Here is a 22,275-nt window from a genome sequence, read left to right on the forward strand (position 1 = left end):
TAAAAACACGAATCCGCTGTGTTAGTCCACTGGATTCAATATCCTGGCAGTAACGGGCATAATGAACAGATCTACCCCAGATGCCAGTCCAGCAAACCACTCACACACCTTGATCTATAGTGACTCAGTGGGAATATGCTGGTATTTACAATTAAACATGTTCTTAAATGCTTTGCTGCCTGGGGGCTGGAGCACTCAGTGCTGGTAGGATCCAGTCTGCTCAATTGATCAAGTGCAGGATTCCCCATCAGGTCCAGGTCCCTGGCACCAAACACTGTGGAACAAATTGTCCCAGAACTGAGCTCAATGGGCAGGTGCTCTTGAGGGAGATATGATGCCTAAACGGCAGAACTGATGCCTAAAATCATTGTTGTCCAATTTCCTCCGGATGCTCATGGCATATCCACAGAGAAGTGGGCACGGCACTACATACACACTTCTGTCCTTCTCTTTAACCGTATTTCCTTATTCCACAGTAGGGCTCACTACATACAGAGACCCAGTCAGGGGAGCATCTTACACCAAAAGTAACAAAGTTTGAAAATACCCTTTGGTTAGCTCCCAGTGGTAGAAACAGTATTACTGGTCACACAATTATCCCGTTTTCATTAAAAACACAAACCAAAAAAGCTGAAAATATTATTTTAGATGGAAATTTACCCTATTAGAACAAATAAATTCTGTATGAAATTTGTAAGTAATGTGGTGGTAATTTTCTTATTATATTGCAGTCAGGGATGAAATCCCATCGCTTAACTCTTTGAAGGATGCTCCTCTAATCTGAAACTGGCTAGAATACAGACAGAGACCAGAATCTTCTCGGATCGTGGCTTAAATTTTAAATTCAAAGTTGATTGACTCCATAACTTAAGGAATATTTTTTAACGGAAGTCATTATTACTGGCTATTTACCATTCACTGTGATCATCTCCCATGTAGAGACCAATAGGAAGGATACAGAAATAATTGGCTTCCTCCTAATGCCCATTGTACATCATGGCCACGCCTTTACCAAACTTCACCCTCTACTCTCCCTAGTCTCCATGATACAGTACGACTGTCCCCTTCCCATCTCTGCAGCCCCTAATGCCCCTTGGCCCTGGGTACATACTTGCTTGTGCAGCCGGCGCTGAAGCTGGTACCTTGGTTTCTACTTTTAGTGAGCTAGCTAGAGTACAGCTAGAGTAGCTACAGGAGATGCTATTCACACCCCTGGCTGCAGTGTAGATGCACCCCATGGTGTCCTGTGTTCTGTCGCACAGGTCAAAGGGTTTCCTTTGGCTTTTCTCTTCCTTTGAATGATGCCTGGGGATGAAATACACTCCATGAAAGGTGTAATCAGGCGTGGACTCACCCCTGTGGCGCCTCCTGCTGGTCATCTCGGGAATTAGCTCACCAGCATCCGGAGCGCCCTCTGCAGGCCAGGTGTCCTGCCTGTCGTTGGCCCCCCGTGTCCCTCCCAGACCCCGGTGCCCTTGGCTTGGGTGCTGCCCCCCTGTCAGTACCCCACTCTCTCTCTCTGGGTCTCCCCACCCAGGTGAACCTCCACCCCCTATCCCAATGTCGCCTCAGTTGTGGCTACTGCCAGTCACCATCTAGCCCCCACGCCCTGGGGCAGACTGCAGTCTATCAGCCAATCATCACCGGAAACAAGGGGTTTGGACTGGCTGCCTTCACCCACCCTCAGGTTGCCCCTCTGCAACCCCAATACCTATATGGGCCTAGGACCTGGCCCTGCAGCCTGGGGAGTTGCTAGCCTAGGGCTTCCCAGCCCCCAAGGCCTTTCCCCAGCCCTGCCTCACTCTAGGTCCCCGGTGAGTTCCATGCAGCTAGGCCTATCTCTCCCTCCTGTCAGAGGGAGACTCCTTTTCTGGCTATCCTGGCCTTCTTATCAGGCTCAGTGGCTCAGTTTAGGGCATGGCCCCAGCTGCAGCAACTTCCCCAATCAGCCGGGGTTTGCCCCTTTACACAGACCCAGCCCTCTGCAGGGCTTTTCCAACCCCTTCATGGCTGGAACAGACATTCACCCCACTACAAAAGGAAAGTTAATTATTCAATTTTCTAATGCTGGCATTTCATGCTGATATTGCAACCCAGTATTTTTAGAATGCAGGCTTCTGATTTTTCAGGGGTGTGTGTGTATATCTAGATGTCTCTCACCCTACCCGGAATAGATGCCCAGTGTTCCAGCTGAGTTCATTTCGCCTGCACCCTCTCACAGAGCACAATCTCCCCTCTTTCTCTGAACTTTGAGCAACGACTAGTTCAAGTCTCCCCCCAGCACAGTAGTACCCACCTGTGGCATCTTATATAGGTCCTGAAAAGGCTGGGTCACGGTTTTGAAGAGGTCTCTCCATCTTCACTTTCTCCCACAGCTGTGATGCTGTAAGACCATGACTCGAAGACCAATGAAGCTCAGGGAAACACGACCTGGGACTACAGCAGGCTTTGGTTCAGGCCCTACCCCAGCCCATGTTATATCTATTTTAACCCAAAGAAATTGACCAATTAGCATGGTCTAAACTTGAATTTCCTGCAAGCTTTCCTCAAAGGCAGCAAGGTGCCCAGATACCAGAGTGATGGGGGCCAGGTAAGGACCTTGGATAGATGTGACCTGACAGGTCTTTCTTTTTTCCAAATTCTACAATTTTGCTTTGGGTTGGGAGTTTAAGAGAGACCAGTGCCCAGTTACCAAACAAACCAACATTGCTTCAAACTCCTTAAGATTCAAGGAGCAGGGAGGAAAGGGTTGATTTACCTCTAAGGCTGGTCAGTCAGCAGCTGAAGTCTCTGTTGTCATCTCCTTACACAGCATTTCTGGCACCGGGATCCAGGATATTCAATTCATTTTCTCTCCCAACTGCATTCACCTACTTCCACGTGCCCAGTAACTAGAACGACAACCTAGAAAAGCTACCGAGGCTCCGTTCCATGTCTCATAATGTGACCTCATACTCTCTGTCAAATGGGGAACATCATTTCTGATTCATTATATATCCTTCTGCGGGGAGAGGCGGTCTCCTGAATCATGTCTGCTGTGGGGAAAGCAACAGGCAAGGGCAAGTTGGTATTTACTAATATTCTCTAAAACTAAACCAGAGTCAAACTTCTAATCTCAAAGGGAGAGTCCTGGAGAGGAAAGAAACTTCTAATCCTAAACAAATCTCTCTCTATTTATTGCTTGAATGCTATGGTGACTGTCAAGAAATAACACACTAATTCTAGATTTTACAGCTGCCTCAGTGATTTAGACATTGAGTTCCCATCCAATTCCCTTAGAAAGATTTGAAAATGTCAGCAGAATTAGCTGATCTTACATTTTCTCCATCCAACCCCCCTGTTGCTGTCCATAGCAAGCGCACATGTACCCAGTTCTAGTGCAATGAACTCACTCAATTAGTTCAGGTAACATTTTAAAAAGCGTCTAAGGCCTGGTCTACACTAGGAGTTTATGTCGAATTTAGCACCGTTACATCGAATTAACTCTGCACTCGTCCACACCACGAAGCTATTTAGTTCGACATAGAGGTCTCTTAAATTCTACTTCTGTACTCCTCCCCAACGAGGGGAGTAGCGCTAAATTCGACATGGCCATTTCGAATTAGGCTAGGTGTGGATGGAAATCGACGCTAATAGCTCCGGGAGCTATCCCACAGTGCACCACTCTGTTGACGCTCTGGACAGCAGTCCGAGCTCGGATGCTCTGACCAGCCACACAGGAAAAGCCCTGGGAAAATTTGAATTCCTTTTCCTGTCTGGGCAGTTTGAATCTCATTTCCTGTTTGGACATCGTGGCGAGCTCAGCAGCACTGGCAACGATGCAGAGCTCTCCAGAAGAGATGGCCATGCAATCTCAGAATAGAAAGAGGGCCCCAGCATGGACTGATCGGGAAGTCTTGGATCTGATCGCTGTGTGGGGCGATGAGTCCGTGCTTTCTGAGCTGCGATCAAAAAGACAGAATGCAAAGATCTACGAGAAGATCTCTAAAGCCATGGCAGAGAGCGGATACAGCCGGGATGCAACGCAGTGCCGCATGAAAATCAAGGAGCTGAGACAAGGCTACCAGAAGACCAAAGAGGCAAACGGACGCTCCGGATCCCAGCCCCAGACATCATGTTTCTACGAGGCACTGCATTCCATCCTAGGTGTGGCCGCCACCACTACCCCACCACTGACCGTGGACTCTGAGGATGGGATATTGTTGATGGCCGCTTCCTCGGACACGTTAGCGGACGGGGAAGATGAGGAAGGAGATGAGGAGGACGAGGCAGTCGACAGCGCTTACAACGCTGATTTCCCTGACAGCCAGGATCTCTTCATCACCCTTACAGAGATCCCCTACCAACCGTCCCCAGGCGTTAACCCGGACACAGAATCAGGGGAAGGATCAGTCAGTAAGTGTTTTAAACATCTAAACATTTATTTTTAACAGCACAGGAATATTAACAATATTAACAATGGGTTTTGCATGATTACTTTGCCCTAGGCGCTTAACGTTTCAGTCCTTGGCAGTGCAACTACTGAAAAAAAATCTAACAATGTCTGGTTTAGCATGATTGTTTTGCCCTAGGCGCTCTACTGTTTAGTCCCTGCCAGTGCAGCTACAGTAAAATCCGGTCTATATGTCCGGGGATAGAGCAGAAATCCTCCTGGGACATCTCGACGAAGCTCTCCTGGAGGTAATTGGAAAGCCTTTGCATCAGGTTCCTGGGGAGAGCGGCCTTATTGGGTCCTCGGTGGTAGGAAACGTTTCCGCGCCAGGAGACAATCAAGTACTCGGGTATCATCGCCTTGCAGAGCATGGCGGCATACGGCCCTGGTCTTTGCAGGCTTTCCCGAAGCATCCGTTCTTTCTCCGTCTCTGAAATCCTCATCAGAGTGATGTCGCTCATGGTGACCTGCTTTGAATTAGGTAGGGGAATGTTAGTATTGGGACTGCTTGCCTGTTCCTTTAAAGAACTGTAACCGGCGGTTTAGAGCCACGCGGTGGAGGCAGGAGAGGAGCAGCATACAGGGATCTTTCCCTGGGACAGCCGCGAGGGGGTGGGACAGGGGCAGAGTTCATGCTTGCCGGATTGCTGGCAGCAGGGACTGGCATTGCTTTGACCGTGAAAGGAGGCTAGTGCTATTATTAAAGTTTTAAGCAGCCACAAGTCTACGGCTTACCATGTCAGCCTGTTACCCAAATTCCGCTGTCCTGTCCCGCTTCTCTGATCTGCACTGGAAGACCCCAGGCACTGAATGCGAAGGCCGAAAATTCGACCTTGTCCTGAGTGCGCATGTGATAGGTGCTGTGCATGGTCTTGTTCACAGAGAAAGACTATGTTCTTTGGTCAACCAAAAATTTATCTTTCTGAGGAATTCACTCCCTTTTTCCCATCCCACAGCTGCGACTGTCTCCCGACCTAGCCTGGCATCACACTCCCAGAGGCTAGCGCAGATTAGGCATAGGAAGAAGAGGACACGGGAGGACATGTTCTCGGAACTTATGGGCTGCTCCCGAGTCCAGGCAGCCCAGCAGACCCAGTGGAGTGAGAACTTGTCACAAATGCACCGATCACACATGGAATGGGAGGAGAGGTGGCGGCAGGAAGACCAGCAGGCGACTCAAACGCTGCTTGGACTAATGAGGGAGCAAACAGACACGCTCCGGCACCTTGTGGATGTTCTGCAGGACAGGAGGCAGGAGGACAGAGCCCCGCTGCAGTCTATCTCTAACCGCCCTCCCCCGCCACAAAGTCCCATACCCCCCTCACCCAAAGTCCCAAGAAGGAGGGGCGGCAGAGTCCGTGAAAACTCTCACTCCACCCCTGCAGACTGCTCAAGTACCAGAAGGCTCTCATTCCCCAAAATTTGATAAGTCCTTTCCTTCCCGCCTCACCCAAGCCCCCGTCCCAGTTTCATCCCCCAGTTTCATGTGTGGTTGCTAATAAAAAATACGTTTCTGTTAATTACTGTTTCCATCATGTTCTATTAGAGGAGAGTCTGTTTGAAAGGGGGGAAGGGGGTTGGTAATTGGACAGGACAGTCACCTTTACCAGGGTACAGACGCGGGGACAGGTTCAGCAGCAGGGCACACACACATTGCAGTCACTAGTTACCCTGGTCAGTCTGGGAGGTGGTTTTCATGTTCTGTGGGGGAGGGGGGGGCTATGTGACTTTGTGGCGGGGGAGGGCGGTTAGAGATCTTATGCAGCCGTCCTTATCCTGGATCACAGAGCCACACAGCAGGGGATCTGTAACCGTCCTCCCCCTGCCACAAAGTCACATAGCCCCCACACACAGAGTCCCGAACAGGAGGGGTGGCAGGCTCCGTTGAAACAACCAGTCCACCAGTGCGGAGCTGGTCATTCCTGGAGTTTAGAAGCATCCTTTGCATCACTACACTACACCCGCTCCCCACCGCAGTCTGCGTCCCAGGTTCAACACTTTCCCGCGAAAAGAGTAATAAAGAAAACGGTGTTCATTAACAAATTTCAAGTGATTTTATTTTTAAACGTGTGTTGGAAGGGGGGGAACGGGGTATGTAACTGGAGAGGATAGTGAACATTTACTGGGTAAAGAAACGGGGGCAGGTTCAGCTTCTCTGTAAACAAACTTAATAGTCACAGGTTACCCTGCTCACTCAGGAACCTATCTTTCAAAGCCTCCCGGATGCACAGCGCGTCCCGCTGGGCTCTTCTAATCGCCCGGCTGTCTGGCTGGGCGTAATCAGCAGCCAGGCTATTTGCCTCAACCTCCCACCCCGCCATAAAGGTCTCCCCCTTGCTCTCACACAGATTGTGGAGCACACAGCAAGCTGCAATAACAATGGGGATATTGGTTTCGCTGAGATCACAGCGAGTCAGTAAGCTTCTCCATCTCCCCTTGAGACGGACAAAAGGACACTCCACCACCATTCTGCACTTGCTCAGCCGGTAGTTGAAGAGTTCTTTTTCAGTGTCCAGGGCGCCTGTATGGGGCTTCATGAGCCAGGGCATTAGCGGGTAGGCTGGGTCCCCGAGGATCACTATAGGCATCTCCACATCCCCAACAGTTATTTTGTGGTCCGGGAAGTAAATACCTTCCTGCAGCCGTCTAAACAGACCAGAGTTCCTGAAAACACGAGCGTCATGAACCTTGCCCGGCCATCTGACGTTGATGTTTGTAAAACGTCCCCTATGGTCCACCAGTGCTTGCAGCACCATTGAAAAGTAGCCCTTTCGGTTAATGTACTGGTTGGCCTGGTGGTCTGGTCCCAGGATAGGGATGTGAGTTCCATCTATAGCCCCACCGCAGTTTGGGAATCCCATCGCGGCGAAGCCATCTATGATGACCTCCATGTTTCCCAGGGTCACTACCTTTGAGAGCAGAAGCTCAACGATTGCGTTGGCTACTTGCATCACAACAACCCCCATGGTAGATTTGCCCACGCCAAAGTGGTTCACGACTGACCGGTAGTTGTCCGGCGTTGCAAGCTTCCAGAGGGCTATGGCCACTCGCTTCTGGACAGTCAGGGCTGCTCGCATCCGGGTGTCCTTGCGCTTCAGGGCAGGGGACAGCAACTCACAAAGTTCAAGGAAAGTTCCCTTACGCATGCGAAAGTTTCGCAGCCACTGGGATTCATCCCAGACCTGCAGCACTATGCGGTCCCACCAGTCCATGCTTGTTTCCCGGGCCCAGAATCGCCATTCCACAACATCAACATGACCCATTGCCACCATGATGTCCTCGGCGCGGGGTCCCGTGCTTTGTGACAGGTCTGTGCCACTCTCGGACTTCAGGTCCTCACCGCGCTGCCGTAGCCTCCTTGCCCGATTTCTCAGCATCTGCCTCTGAAAAAGGTGGATGATAAGGTGCGAGGTGTTGACAACGGCCATAACTGCAGCGATGGTCGCAGCGGGCTCCATGCTCGCAGTGCTGTGGCGTCCACGCTGTCACTGACCAGAAAAGTGCGCGAACTGATTTCCCGCCGGCGCTTTCAGGGAGGGAGGGCGGGAGTGACGGTTGGATGACGACAGTTACCCAAAAGCACCCTCGACACATTTTTTTCCCCAGAAGGCATTGGGGGCTTGACCCAGAATTCCAATGGGCAGCGGGGACTGCGGGAACTGTGGGATAGCTGCCCACAGTGCACCGCTTCCAATGTCGACGCTTGCCCCGTTAGTGTGGACTCACAAAGTCGAATTACTGTCCTTAGTGTGGACACACACGTTCGACTTTGTAATATCGATTCCACATATTCGATTTAAGTAAAATCGAACTACTCTCGTAGTGTAGACATACCCTGAGAAACGTTTGAAAATGGGATTTAGGCTTTTAAATCACTTAGTTTAGTTATTTTTATTGCATGATGATTTTGGTGTAAGATCCACAATACTTAGGGGCTCCTAGAAAACAGTAAAACAGGAGAAGGAACTGATGGAAAACATCACCTGGGAGTGGAAGGATTTCTCAGGATACTGGTTTGTCTGTAAATGTACAGGCTGGGTTTTCCCATTAGAAGCTGATGTTATGCACCCAAATCCTACAGGCAGTGAATGGGAGTTGGGCACCTCACACCCTTAGGTGCCATTGTCAATTACAACTGGACGTGGTGGAGCAGACAGGGTATTGGACTGGGACTCTGGCTCACGATCCCGCTGAGTTGATTGCCTGCCACTAGCTTGCTGAGTGACTCTGAGCAGGTAAGTTCACCTCGTTCTGCCCGACTTTCCCCGGCTATAATGGGAGGAAAAGGGTGTGGAGCTAGGGCTAGAATCACAGAGCTCCCACTTTAGGCACCCGAATCCCAGAATCCGGCCCCCCAGGATTACCAAACCTAGCAGGCACCCAAGTGTTAACAGTAAATGGGTGTAGGTGCCTCTGGACATACCCTCTGCAGCCCCACACCAGGCATCTGGACGCCAAGGCTCCAGAACGATGCACAAACCTGGGGAAGGTGGGCGATCCCCTGCCTGATTTGCCTGCAAGGTCCAGAGGCTTTGGAAAATCCCACTGGGCCTTCAAGTATCTGGAAACAACTGGCCCTAAACCATTGCTGAAAAATGAGCAAATAAGGATAACTGTGCTGGCGTCCTGTGGGTTTCCTTTGGCTTTTTTCTACCTTTGAAAGCAGCCTGGGGATGAAATACACACTAGGAAACAAACGTTAATTGTACAATCACCTAACACTGGAATTCCGGCGGACATTGCAAGCCCATGTTTTTATAACGTAGGCATCATACATTTGTGTGTGTTAGTGTATGTGTATCTAGAAGTCTCGTATCCTACAATGAATGTATACTCAGAATTCCGATTGAGTCCATTTCGCCTGCACCCTCTCACTGTGCACAATAGCCTGTCATTGTCTGAACTCTGAGCAGCCACGAGTTCAAGTCTCCCACCAGCCCAGTGATACCCACATGTGAAATCTTTTAAAGTCCCTAAAAAGACTGGGGTCCCCAGGTTTTGAAAGGTCTCTCCATCTCCCAGGGCGCTAGGAGCAGTGGTTCTCAACCAGGGGTACGTGTAGCCTGGGGGTACACAGAGGTCTTCCACCAACTCATCTAGAGATGTGCCTAGTTTTACAACAAGCTGCATAAAAAGCACTATCAAAGTCTGTACAAACTAAAATTTCATAGAGACTTGTGTATACTGCTCTATAGACTATACACTGAAATGTAAGAACAATATTTATTTTTCAATTTATTTATTTCATAATTATATGGTAATAATGAGAAAGTCAGCAATTTTTCAGTAGCAGTACGCTGTGACAGTTTTGTATTTTTATGTCTGATTTTGTAAGCAAATAGTTTTTAAGCGAGGTGAAACTTGGGGATAAGCAAGACAAATCAGACTCCTGAAAGGGGTACAGTAGTCTGGAAAGGTTGAGAGACACTGTGTAAGAGCAGGACACGAAGCCCAATGAAGCTCAGGGAAACACGACCTGGTACTACACCAGGCTTCGCTTCAGGCCCTACCCCAGCCCATGTTTTATCTATTTTAACCCAAGGAAATTAACCGGTTAGCGTAGTCCAAGCATGAATTTCCTGCAAGCTTTCCTCAGGGCCTCCTGGACCTCTTTGTTTCTCAGACTGTAGATGAGTGGATTGACCAGGGGAGTGAGGACAGCATAGATGACAGAGAGAACTTTCTTGAAGTCATTCAAGATGTCTGTGGTTGGGAACATGTAGACAATCAGCAGAGTTGCATAATAAATGCTCACCACAATGAGGTGGGAGGAGCAAGTGGAAAAGGCCTTTTGCCTCCCAGTAGTGGACGGGATTCTCAGGATGGTGGTGATAATGCTGATGTAGGACATCAAGGTAAGTAGGAATGGGACAAGAGAGAAAAGGAAGCTGAGTATGAAAGCCAACGTTTCCATCAGGTGAGGGTCATTGCAGGACAGCTTTACAAGGGGGATGAGATCACAAAATAAATGGTCAATGCCATTGGGGCCGCAGAATGTTAACTGTGATATCGACAACGTTGTTATACTATTACCTAGGAAGCCACCTATCCAAGAGCCACCTGCAAGCTGGAGGCAGGCCCTGCCACTCATACGGGCTGCATAGTGCAGTGGATTGCATATGGCTAAATATCGATCGTAAGACATCACTGACAGGAGAAGGCATTCTGTACCAAGAAGAGAACCAAATAAATAATATTGTGTGACACACCCATTGAATGAAATAGTCCTGTCCCCAGTCAGGGGACCGGCCAGCATCCTGGGCAGGATGGTGGAGGTGTAGCAGGTCTCCAAGCAGGACAAGTTCCCCAGGAAGAAGTACATGGGGGTGTGAAGGTGTCGATCAGCCACAACTAGCGCCATGATGAGGATGTTCCCGGTCACGGTCGCGATGTAGATCACTAGGAACAGCAGGAAGAGAAGAATCTGCAGTTCTGGAAGGTCCCCGAATCCCAGGAGGATGAATTCTGTGATGGACGTTTGGTTTCCCTGCTCTGGGTTTGCCATGGGGTGCATCTATGGGAAACAAATGAACTTTGTGACATAAATGAAGAACATTCATTCCACTTTTCCTTTTTAAAAATGTATTTATCTATTTTTAATTTAATATTTAGCATATTTTTATTTTACATTACATTGCATATTATAGTTATTTACATTTATTTCTATTCATTTTTATATTTTATTTCATAAAGCTCTATACAATAATTCTTTTCCTAAACAAAACCGTGTAGAAATTGATCTGTTCCCCTGGAACATTTTGATCTCTATCAACAAAACATTTTTTTCATCAAAAATGCCGATCAGAATTTTTTATCAGCTTTACATTTTTGTCTTTATCTTTGGTTAAAAGTAATATTTAATCCTCTCTCTCTCTCTCTCTAGTCTGCCATTACTGTCTTTCCCCATTACTGATCCTAGAGAGACAAGTTGGGTGAGGTCATATCTTTTCCCGGACTGATTTATTAATCTTTATTAACTGTTCAGTAAGGCCCTGATACTGCACAGAGTTATGCACAAGGTTAATTTTACACCCCGGAAATAATTCTGTTCCGTTTGATACTTTTTCGCTGACATCTACAATCTACTGACTTAATGGATGGGGCCCCTTTACGTTGGTAAAGGTCGATATCTGCTGATACAACCAAACCAACAACAGAAACTATCAGGAAGAGTGGGCATTAGTGCAGCCTCTATCTGCACCTTGCAGCTGCAGGGATTGTGTGACCAGTCCCATCGCCGGGCAGGGACCCCTCTGTACCCAGCTGTCATGGGAGTGAATGAGCATGGCTGGGACAGCAGAGCTGCAGAGGGATCCCTGCACGGTCACATGACTGGCGACACCCATCCCTGCAGGCGCAAGATGCGGGGAAGGCTGCAGCCCTGGCAGGCCTGGGCTGTGAGGAGGAGGGTGAGTTCCTGGCTGTGGGGGAGGCCACCCCGCTGCCGAATGGCTTCTGCCCATCGATGGAGCAGCTCAACAATGAGGTGACCACTCCCATGGCCGGGGGCTCACCGCCATCTTCCTCCTGCACCCAGCCCTGGCCATGGATCTCTGCTGCACTGGCCAAGAGCAGCCGCCATCCCTGCCCCTTGTGCCCTGGTATCTTGGATCTCTCGGCCGGTCAGGAACCCCCCACTTCCCCTCTGGCAGTGCTGCCCTCACCCTGACTCACACCTTAGCCCCCGCTGAGCTTCCTGAGACTGTAAAAATTAATAGTTAAAAATTGGGGGGAAAAACCTTAAAGATAAAATAATCCCAATATTAACCCTCTAACGGGAGAAACAAAAACAATTTGTGGCTACTCTACTTATAGCCAGCGTCTGCCCCCTGAGGACCGAGCACAGCAGGCCAAAAGCAGCTCCGTTTTCCCCACGGCAGATCACTCAATGTTCCATGAGGAGGGAGCTGCCACGGAGGGCACAACTCTGTTGGGGTGAGGAGGGGAGTTTAGAGAGGAACGAAGGCTTCTCCCATGTTTAAAGCACTGGCCTTGGACTTGGCAGATGTTGGTTCATTTCCCTGCTTCTTCACCAGCTCCTTGTGTGACTTTCAGGCCAGATTTCCAAAGACCGGTATGTACCTAACAACGCGCATGGGTACCTGAGTAGGGGCCGTACCTAACACCCATCGGTTTCCAATCCTGCTGGGGGGTCTGTGTCTTGAGGTCCCAAGAAACCTCCATAAATCTGCCCCTCTGGGTGCCAGGTCCTGTCTGTAAAGCAGGGGTAATTGCATCACATAGGGGTCATGGGAGGATAGATGCATTCAAGGCAGTGAGGTGCCAAGATACCAGGGTGATGGAGGCCAGATAAGGAGCTAGGACAGATGTGACCTGACAAGTCTTTCCTTTTTCCAAAAAACGTAATTTTGCTTTGGGTTGGGAGTTTAAGAGAGACCAGTGCCCAGTTCCCCTTGGATTCCAGTGGAATTAGTTACCGAACACACCAACATTGCTTCAAACTCCTTAAGATTCATGGATCAGGGAGGAAAGGGTTGATTTACCTCTAAGGTGGGTCTGTCAGCAGCTGGAGTCTCGGTTGTCACCTCCTCATGCAGCATTTCAGGGACCAGGATCCAGTTTTTTCAGCTCATTTTCTCTCCACACTGCATTCACCTACTTCCGCATTTCCAGTACCTAGAAAGACAACCTAGAAAAGCTACTGAGGCTCCGTTCCATGTCTGGTAACATTACCCTGTGCCTCAGACCCTCTGTCAAATGGGGAACGTCTTTTCTGATTCATTATATATCCTTCTGCGGGGAGAGGCGGTCTCCCGAGGCACGTATGCTGTGGGGATAGCAATAGACAAGGGGAAGTTGGTATTTACTGACATTTTCTAAAACTAAACCAGCATCAAACTTCTAATCTCAAAGGGAGAGTCCTGGAGAGGGAAGAAACTTCTGCTCCGGAAACAAATCTCTCTCTCTATTGCGTGAATGTTATGGTGACTGTTAAGAAATAACACACTAATTCTAGATTTTACAGCTGCCTCAGTGATTTAGATGCTGAGTTCCCATCCAATTCCCTTAGAAAGGTTTGAGACTGTCAGCAGAGTTAGGTGATCTTACATTTTCTCCAACTAACCCCCCTGTTACCCTCTATAGCAAGCAAACATGCACCCAGTCCCCATCCAATGAGCTCATTCAATTAATTCAGTTAACTTTTTTTTAAAAGTCTAAGTGATTTAGAAGCCTACATCCTATTTTCAAAAGTTTCTCAGTTGCTAAATCATAGCAACCTAAATCTCACTGAAAGGCAATGGGACTTAGCCTCCTATGTCAGTTTTGAAGTTTGCTTAAGTGTTTTTGAAAATGTGAACCTTAGCTCAATGCCTCCTGGTCAGTCATTTCTGAAACAAGGAAGTGCAGGCTGCTGCTCAGATAAAATGCAGGTGCAAGAGGGTGCTTCACATATTTAGGTTTCAGAGTGGTAGCCGTGTTAGTCTGTATCAGTAAAAAGAACGAGGAGTACTTATGGCACCTTAGAGACTTACAAATTTATGTGAGCATAAGCTTTTGTGGGCTAAAACCCACTTCATTGGATGCATGTAGTGGAAAATACAGTAGGAAGATATATATATATATATACAGAGGACATGAAAAAATGGGTGTTGCCATACTAACTATAACGAGAGTAGTCAGTTAAGGTGGGCTATTATGAGTGGGAGAAAAAAAAACTTTTGTAGTGATAATCAGGATGGCCCATTTCCAACAGTTGACAAGAAGGTGTGAGTAACAGTAGGGAAAAAATGAGCATGGGGAAAGACTTTTTACCCATCCCCTCCCAGTCTTTATTCAAGCCTAATTTAATGGTGTCCAGTTTGAAAATTAATTCTAATTCTGCAGTTTCTCATTGGAGTCTGGTTTTGAAGTTTTTTTGTTGGAGTATTGTGACTTTGCGGTCTGTAATTGAGTGACCAGGGGGGTTGAAGTGTTCTCTGACTGGTTTTTGAATGTTATAATTCTTGACATCTGATTTGTGTCCATTTATTCTTTTGCGTAGAGACTGTCCAGTTTGGCCAGTGTACAAAGCAGAGGGGCATTGCTGGCACATGATGGCATATATCACATTGGTAGATCTGCAGGTGAACGAGCCTCTGATAGTGTGGCTGATGTGATTAGGTCCTATGATGGTGTCCCCTGAATAGATACATGGACAGAGTTGGCAACAGGCGTTGTTGGAAGGATAGGTTCCTGGGTTAGTGTTTTTGGTGTGTGGTGTGTGGTTGCTGGTGAGTATTTGCTTCAGGTTGGGGGGCTGTCTGTAAGCGAGGACTGGCCTGTCTCCCAAGATCTGTGAGAGTGAGGGATTGTCCTTCAGGATAGGTTGTAGATCCTTGATGATACACTGGAGAGGTTTTATTTGGGGGCTGAAGGTGACGTCTAGTGGTGTTCTGTTGCTTTCTTTGTTGGGCCTGTCCTGTAGTAGGTGACTTCTGGGTACTCTTCTGGCTCTGTCAATTTGTTTCTTCACTTCAGTAGATGTTTGTCTCTGTCTGAGGGGCTGGAGCAAATGTGGTTGTATCTCAGAGCTTGGCTGTAGACAATGGATCGTGTGTTGTGGTCTGGATGAAAGCTGGAGGCATGTAGGTAAGTACAGTGGTCAGTAAGTTTCCGGTATAGGGTGGTGTTTATGTGATCATCACTTATTAACACTGTAGTGTCCAGGAAGTGGATCTCTTGAGTGGACTGGTCCAGGCTGAGGTTGATGGTGGGATGGAAATTTCTGAAATCATGGTGGAATTCCTCAAGGGCTTCTTTTCCATGGGTCCAGATGATGAAGATGTCATCAAAGTAGCGGAACTAGAGTAGGGGCGTTAGGAGATGAGAGCTGAGGAAGCATTGTTCTAAGTCAGCCATAAAAAAATTGGCATACTGTGGGGCCATGCGGGTACCCATAGCAGTGGGGGGTAATGTACACAATAAAGACCAAACTCCCATGATTGCTATGAGAATTTGGCACCTAACTCCCTTAGGCTTCTTGGAAAGGCCCATACCATGGAAGCACGGAAGTCAGAGACCTGAGATTATAAAATACAAATAATTTCTTCCCATTCCCAGAAAAGTTTCAGGGTCACAAGCACCTTCGGTGCCACAGCACTTAATACAAATTATGAAATTTTGATCCAGAACTGTAGGTCTCTAATTGGTCTGTTAGCATTTGAGAACCAAGGAATAGCACTGATTCCATCCCGTGAAGGACACTGTTCTACATTCACACTAGACAGTTCATGGGCCAGTTCCAGTACAGTCAATATAATCATTTGAGTTGTGTGTATTGCAAAGGATAGAAATATACACTTATCTCTGAAAGCAAAACCAACTAGGAGATTGTATTCTCCTTCCATAATTTGTTCCCTATCCATGCAGCAAGGTCTCATTCCAATTAATCCCCAGTGTGAAAAATTTTGTGTAAAGCTTTGTTGTTTAAGATGTCCAAATGTTAAACATTTGTTGCTCACATAATTGTATTTTGGAAAAAGGGGTTTGTTTCTTTCTTTGTTTTTTTAATTGATCTCTGGGAAAAATATTGCTGTCAGGCCTGGGTGGCGCATATCGTAGGCTGGGGGAAGCTAACCCTCCCCAAACACTCCAGTATGGCCCCGCCCATGCTCCACCCTGACGGCCCCTCCCAGGGCTTGCGAGAGGTGAAGTATTGCGTCCTAGAGGCGCCCGGGGGTGGTATGTAATTGTCCCAGGTCACTGGGTGGGGGCTCGAGCCGGTTTTGCATTGCATTATTGAAACAGAACCCCTAGATACTGAACCCAGCCCTTGTTGCTGCCAACTCAGAGGGGCAGAAGGGTTACATAAGCAAGGTAAGAGAAGCAATTCTTTCACTCTATACCACGCTGATAAGGCCTCAACTGAAGTATTGTGTCCTGTTCAGGAAAGATGGGGACAAATTGGAAAAAGTCCGGAGAAGAGCAACAAAAATGATTAAAAGTCCAGAAAACATGACCTATGAGGGAAGATTGGGTTTGTTTAGTCTGGAGAAGAGAAGACTGAGGGGACATGACAAGTGTTTTCAAGTACATAAAAGTCATTACAAGAAGCATGGGGAAAAGTTTTTCTCCTTAACTTCTTAGGATAGGACAAAATGCAATGGGCTTAAAGTGCAGCAAGGGCGCTGTAGACTGGACATTAGGAAAAGATGGTGGGATCTCCACCATTGGAGGTTTTAAGAACAGTCCAAATACCTGTGAGGAACGGTTTGATAATGACATCGTCCTGCCTTGAGTTCAGAGGACAGGACTACATCATAGAATCATAGAAGATTAGGGTTGGAAGACACCTGAGGAGGTCATCTAGTCCAACCTCCTGCTCACAGCAGGACCAACACCAATTAAATCATCCCAGCCAGGGCTTTGTCAAGCCGGGCCTTAAAAACCTCTAAGGATGGAGATTCCACCACATCCCTAGGTAACCCATTCCAGTGCTTCACCATCCTCCTAGTGAAATAGTGTTTCCTGATATCCAACCTAGACCTCCCCCACTGCAACTTGAGACCATTGCTCCTTGTTCTGTCATCTGCCACCACTGAGAACAGCCGAGCTCCATCCTCTTTGTAACCCCCCTTCAGATAGTTGAAGGCTGCTATCAAATCACCCTCACTCTTCTCTTCTGCAGACTAAACAAGCCCAGTTCCCTCAGCCTCTCCGTGTAAGTCATGTGCTCCAGCCCCCTAATCATTTTCGTTGCCCTCCGCTGGACTCTCCAATTTGTCCACATCCTTTCTGTAGTAGGGGACCCAAAACTGGACACAATACTCCAGATGTAGCCTCACAAGGGCACACTGCTGACTCATTTCCAGCTTCTCATACACTGTAATCCCCAGGTCCTTTTCTAGAGAACTGCTGCTTAGCTAGTCGGTCCCCAGCCTGTAGCAGTGCATGGGATTCTTCCGTCCTAAGGGCAGGACTCTGCACTTGTCCTTGTTGAACCTCATCAGATTTCTTTTGGCCCAATCCTCCAATTTGTCTAGGTCATCTGCACCATATCCCTACCCTCCAGCATATCTATCTCTCCCAGCTTATTGTCATCTGCAAACTTGCTGAGGGTGCAATCCATCCCATCATCCAGATCATTAATAAAGATGTTGAACAAAACCGACCCCTGGGGCACTCTGCTTGATACCGGCTGCTAACTAGACATGGAGCTGTTGATCACTACCCGTTGAGCCCAACAATCTAGCCTGCTTTCTATCCACCTTATAGTCCATTCATCCAGACCATAGTTTTTTAATTTGCTGGCAAGAATACTGTGAGACCGTATCAAAAGCTTTGCTAAAGTCAAGGTATATCACATCCTCCACTTTCCCCATATCCACAGAGCCAGTTATCTCATTATGGAAGGCAATCAAGTTGGTCAGGCATGACTTGCCCTTGGTGAATCCATGTTGACTGTTCCTGATCACCTTCTCCTCCTCCAAGTGCTTCGAAATGGATTACTTGAGGACCTGCTCCATGATTTTGCCCAGGACTGACGTGAGGCTGACCGGTCTGTAGTTCCCCGGGTTCTCTTTCTTCCCTTTCGTAACTTTAGTGCCCTCATGACCAAGATGGAGTCTGCTCTGCAGGCAGCTCTGGCCAAGAGACAGCGCGCACAAGAATGCAGCAGGGAAAATCCCTTCCACCCCAGTGGCACCTGTTCCAACCCCCCCAGAGTGAACACACCCACCCACAGGAAAAGTACAATGGATACAAAAAAGGGAAATATTTATTTACAGAGGGATGAGAGGAGAAAAACAATGAGGGGAAATATAGGGGGAGCAGCAGAACAGGGTTGCATCCAAACCAAGGCCCCATGAGCCCTGTGGTAGCACAATCTGGAAGGGCAGACACTGAGCAATGTATCTGCACACAGAGTTCAGGAGTCCCGAGCAAAGTTCCAGTCCAGTGGTGAGTCTTGGGTGATCCTGGTCATCTTCAGCGCCAGTGAACTTTCCCCCAACAAACCCTTCCGGGGCCCTCTTCTGCTGCTCTCTGTAAAGCCACACAGAGCCACCACCTCCCCACTTAGGCCTGGTCTACACTAGGCATTTATGTCGAATTTAGCGCCGTTCCATCGAATTAACCCTGCACCCGTCCACACCACGAAGCTATTTAGTTCGACAGAGAGGTCTCTTAAATTCGACTTCTCTACTCCTCCCCAACGAGGGGAGTAGCGCTAAATTCGACATGGCCATGTCGAATTAGGCTAGGTGTGGATGGAAATCGACGCTAATAGCTCCGGGAGCTATCCCACAGTGCATCACTCTGTTGATGCTCTGGAAAGCAGTCCGAGCTCGGATGCTCTGACCAGCCACACAGGAAAAGCCCCGGGAAAATTTGAATTCCTTTTCCTGTCTGGGCAGTTTGAATCTCATTTCCTGTTTGGACATCGTGGCGAGCTCAGCAGCACTGGCAACAATGCAGAGCTCTCCAGCAGAGATGGCCGTGCAATCTCAGAATAGAAAGAGGGCCCCAGCATGGACTGATCGGGAAGTCTTGGATCTCATCGCTGTGTGGGGCAATGAGTCCGTGCTTTCCGAGCTGCGCTCCAAAAGACGGAATGCAAAGATCTACGAGAAGATCTCTAAAGCCATGGCAGAGAGAGGATACAGCCGGGATGCAACGCAGTGCCGCGTGAAAATCAAGGAGCTGAGACAAGGCTACCAGAAGACCAAAGAGGCAAACGGACGCTCCGGATCCCAGCCCCAGACATCCCATTTCTACGAGGCACTGCATTCCATCCTAGGTGCGGCCGCCACCACTACCCCACCACTGACCGTGGACTCTGAGGATGGGATATTGTCAACAGCCGGTTCCTCAGACATGTTAGCGGACGGGGAAGATGAGGAAGGAGATGAGGAGGACGAGGCAGTCGACAGCGCTTGCAAAGCTGATTTCCCCGACAGCCAGGATCTCTTCATCACCCTTACAGAGATCCCCTACCAACCATCCCCAGCCGTTAACCCGGACACAGAATCAGGGGAAGGATCAGTCAGTAAGTGTTTTAAACATCTAAACATTTATTTTTAACAGAACAGGAATATTAACAATACCAACAATGGGTTTCTCATGATTAGTTTGCCCTAGGCGCTTAACGTTTCAGTCCTGGGCAGTGCAACTATTGAAAAAAAATCTACCAATGTCCGGTTTCGCATGATTGTTCTGCCCAAGCCGCTCTACTGTTTAGTCCCTGCCAGTGCAGCTACAGTAAAATCCGGTCTATATGTCCGGGGATAGAGCAGAAATCCTCCTGGGACATCTTGACGAAGCTCTCCTGGAGGTAATTGGAAAACCTTTGCATCAGGTTCCTGGGGAGAGCGGCCTTATTGGGTCCTCGGTGGTAGGAAACGTTTCCGCGCCAGGAGACAATCAAGTACTCCGGGATCATTGCCCTGCAGAGTATGGCGGCATACGGCCCTGGTCTTTGCAGGCTTTCCCGAAGCATTCTTTCTTTATCAGTGTCTGAGATCCTCATCAGGGTGATGTCACTCATGGTGACCTGCTTTGAATTAGGTAGGGGAACGTTAGTATTCGGACTGCTTGCCCGTTCCTTTACAGAACTGTAACCGCCGGTTTACAGCCATGCGGTGGAGGGTGAGGCGGGAGAGGGGCGGCATACAGGGATCTTTCCCTGGGACAGCCGCGAGGGGGTGGGACAGGGGCAGAGTTCATGCTTGCCGGATTGCTGGCAGCAGGGACTGGCATTGCTTTCAATGTGAAAGGAGGCCAGTGCTACTATTAAAGTTTTAAGCAGCCACAAGTCTACGGCTTACCATGTCTGACTGCTACACAAATTCCAGTGTCCTGCCCCGCTTCTCAGATCTGCAGTGCAAGACCCCAGGCACTGAATGCGAAGGCCAAAAATTCGACCTTGTCCTGAGTGCGCATGTGATAGGTGCTGTGCATGGTCTTGTTCACAGAGAAAGACTATGTTCTTTGTTCACAACTACATTTATCTTTCTGAGGAATTCACTCCCTTTTTCCCATTCCCACAGCCACAGCTGCGACTGTCTCCCAACCGAGCCTGGCATCACACTCCCAGAGGCTAGCGCCGATTAGGAGTAGGAAGAAGAGGACACAGGAGGACATGTTCTCGGAACTTATGGGCTGCTCCCGAGCCCAGGCAGCACAGCAGACCCAGTGGAGGGAGAACTTGTCCCAAATGCACCGATCACACATGGAACGGGAGGAGAGGTGATGGCAGGAAGACCAGCAGGCGACTCAAACGCTGCTTGGACTAATGAGGGAGCAAACGGACACGCTCCGGCGCCTTGTGGATGTTCTGCAGGAACGGAGGCAGGAGGACAGAGCCCAGCTGCAGTCTATCTGTAACTGCCCTCCCCCGCCACCAAGTCCCATACCCCCCTCACCCAAAGTCCAAAGAAGGAGGGGCGGCAGAGTCCGTGAAAACTCTCACTCCACCCCTGCAGACTGCTCAAGTACCAGAAGGCTCTCATTCCCCAAAATTTGACAAGTCCTTTCCTTCCCGCCTCACACAAGCCCCCGTCCAAGTTTCACCCCCCAGTTTCATGTGTAGTTGCTAATAAAAAATACGTTTCTGTTAATTACTGTTTCCATCATGTTCTTTTGGAGGAGAGTCTGTCTGAAGGGGGGGAAGGGGGTTGGTAATTGGACTGGACAGTCACCTTTAGCAGGGTACAGAGGCGGGGGCAGGTCCAGCAGCAGGGCACATACACAGTGCAGTCACTAGTTGCCCTGGTCAGTCTGGGAGGTGGTTTTCATGTTCTGTGGGGGCGGGAGGTTGCTCTGTGACTTTGTGGCGGGGGAGGGCAGTTACAGATCTTATGCAGCGGTCCTTATCCTGGATCACAGAGCCATGCAGCAGGGGATCTGTAACCATCCTCCCCCTGCCACAAAGTCACATAGCCCCCACATACACACAGTCCCGATTAGGAGGGGTGGCAGGCTCCATTGAAACAACCAGTCCACCACTGCGGAGCCTGGCATTCCTGGAGTTTAGAAGCGTCATTTGCATCAGTACACTACACCCGCTCCCCACCACAGTCTGCGTCCCAGGTTTAAAACATTCCCGCGAAAACAGTAATAAAGAAAACGGTGGTCATTAACAAAATAGAAGTGATTTTATTTTTAAACGTGTGTTGGAAGGGGGTGAAGGGGGTATGTAACTGGAGAGGATAGTCAACATTAACTGGGTAAAGAAACGGGGGCATGTTCAGCTTCTCTGTACACAAACTTGAAAGTCACAGGTTACCCTGCTCACTCAGGAACCTAGCTTTCAAAGCCTCCCGGATGCACAGCGCGTCCCGCTGGGCTCTTCTAATCGCCCGGCTGTCTGGCTGGGTGTAATCAGAAGCCAGGCTATTTGCCTCAACCTCCCACCCCGCCATAAAGGTCTCCCCCTTGCTCTCACACAGATTGTGGAGCACACAGCAAGCTGCTATAACAATGGGGATATTGGTTTCGCTGAGATCACAGCGAGTCAGTAAGCTTCTCCATCTCCCCTTGAGACGGCCAAAAGCACACTCCACCACCATTCTGCACTTGCTCAGCCGGTAGTTGAAGAGTTCTTTTTCAGTGTCCAGGGCGCCAGTATAGGGCTTCATGAGCCAGGGCATTAGCGGGTAGGCTGGGTCCCCGAGGATGACTATAGGCATCTCCACATCCCCAAGAGTTATTTTGTGGTCCGGGAAGTAAATACCTTCCTGCAGCCGTCTAAACAGACCAGAGTTCCTGAAAACGCAAGCGTCATGAACCTTGCCCGGCCATCCAACGTTGATGTTTGTAAAACGTCCCCTATGGTCCATCAGTGCTTGCAGCACCATTGAAAAGTAGCCCTTTCGGTTGATGTACTGGCTGGCCTGGTGGTCCGG

General features: G+C 48.8%; 1 protein-coding gene across 1 annotated transcript; it reads right to left on the reverse strand.

Moving 5' to 3' along the window:
• Positions 1-9,986: 9,986 nt before the first annotated feature.
• On the reverse strand, positions 9,987-10,937 carry LOC112117422 (olfactory receptor 1020-like). The gene has a single exon (XM_024215365.2). It carries the CDS (start codon positions 10,935-10,937, stop codon positions 9,987-9,989), a length of 951 nt encoding a protein of 316 aa, XP_024071133.2.
• Between the last annotated feature and the right edge of the window lie 11,338 nt (positions 10,938-22,275).

Source organism: Terrapene carolina, unplaced genomic scaffold, assembly GCF_002925995.2.
Source record: "Terrapene carolina triunguis isolate 2854851 unplaced genomic scaffold, T_m_triunguis-2.0 Scaffold233, whole genome shotgun sequence".
Taxonomy (NCBI): domain Eukaryota; kingdom Metazoa; phylum Chordata; order Testudines; family Emydidae; genus Terrapene; species Terrapene triunguis.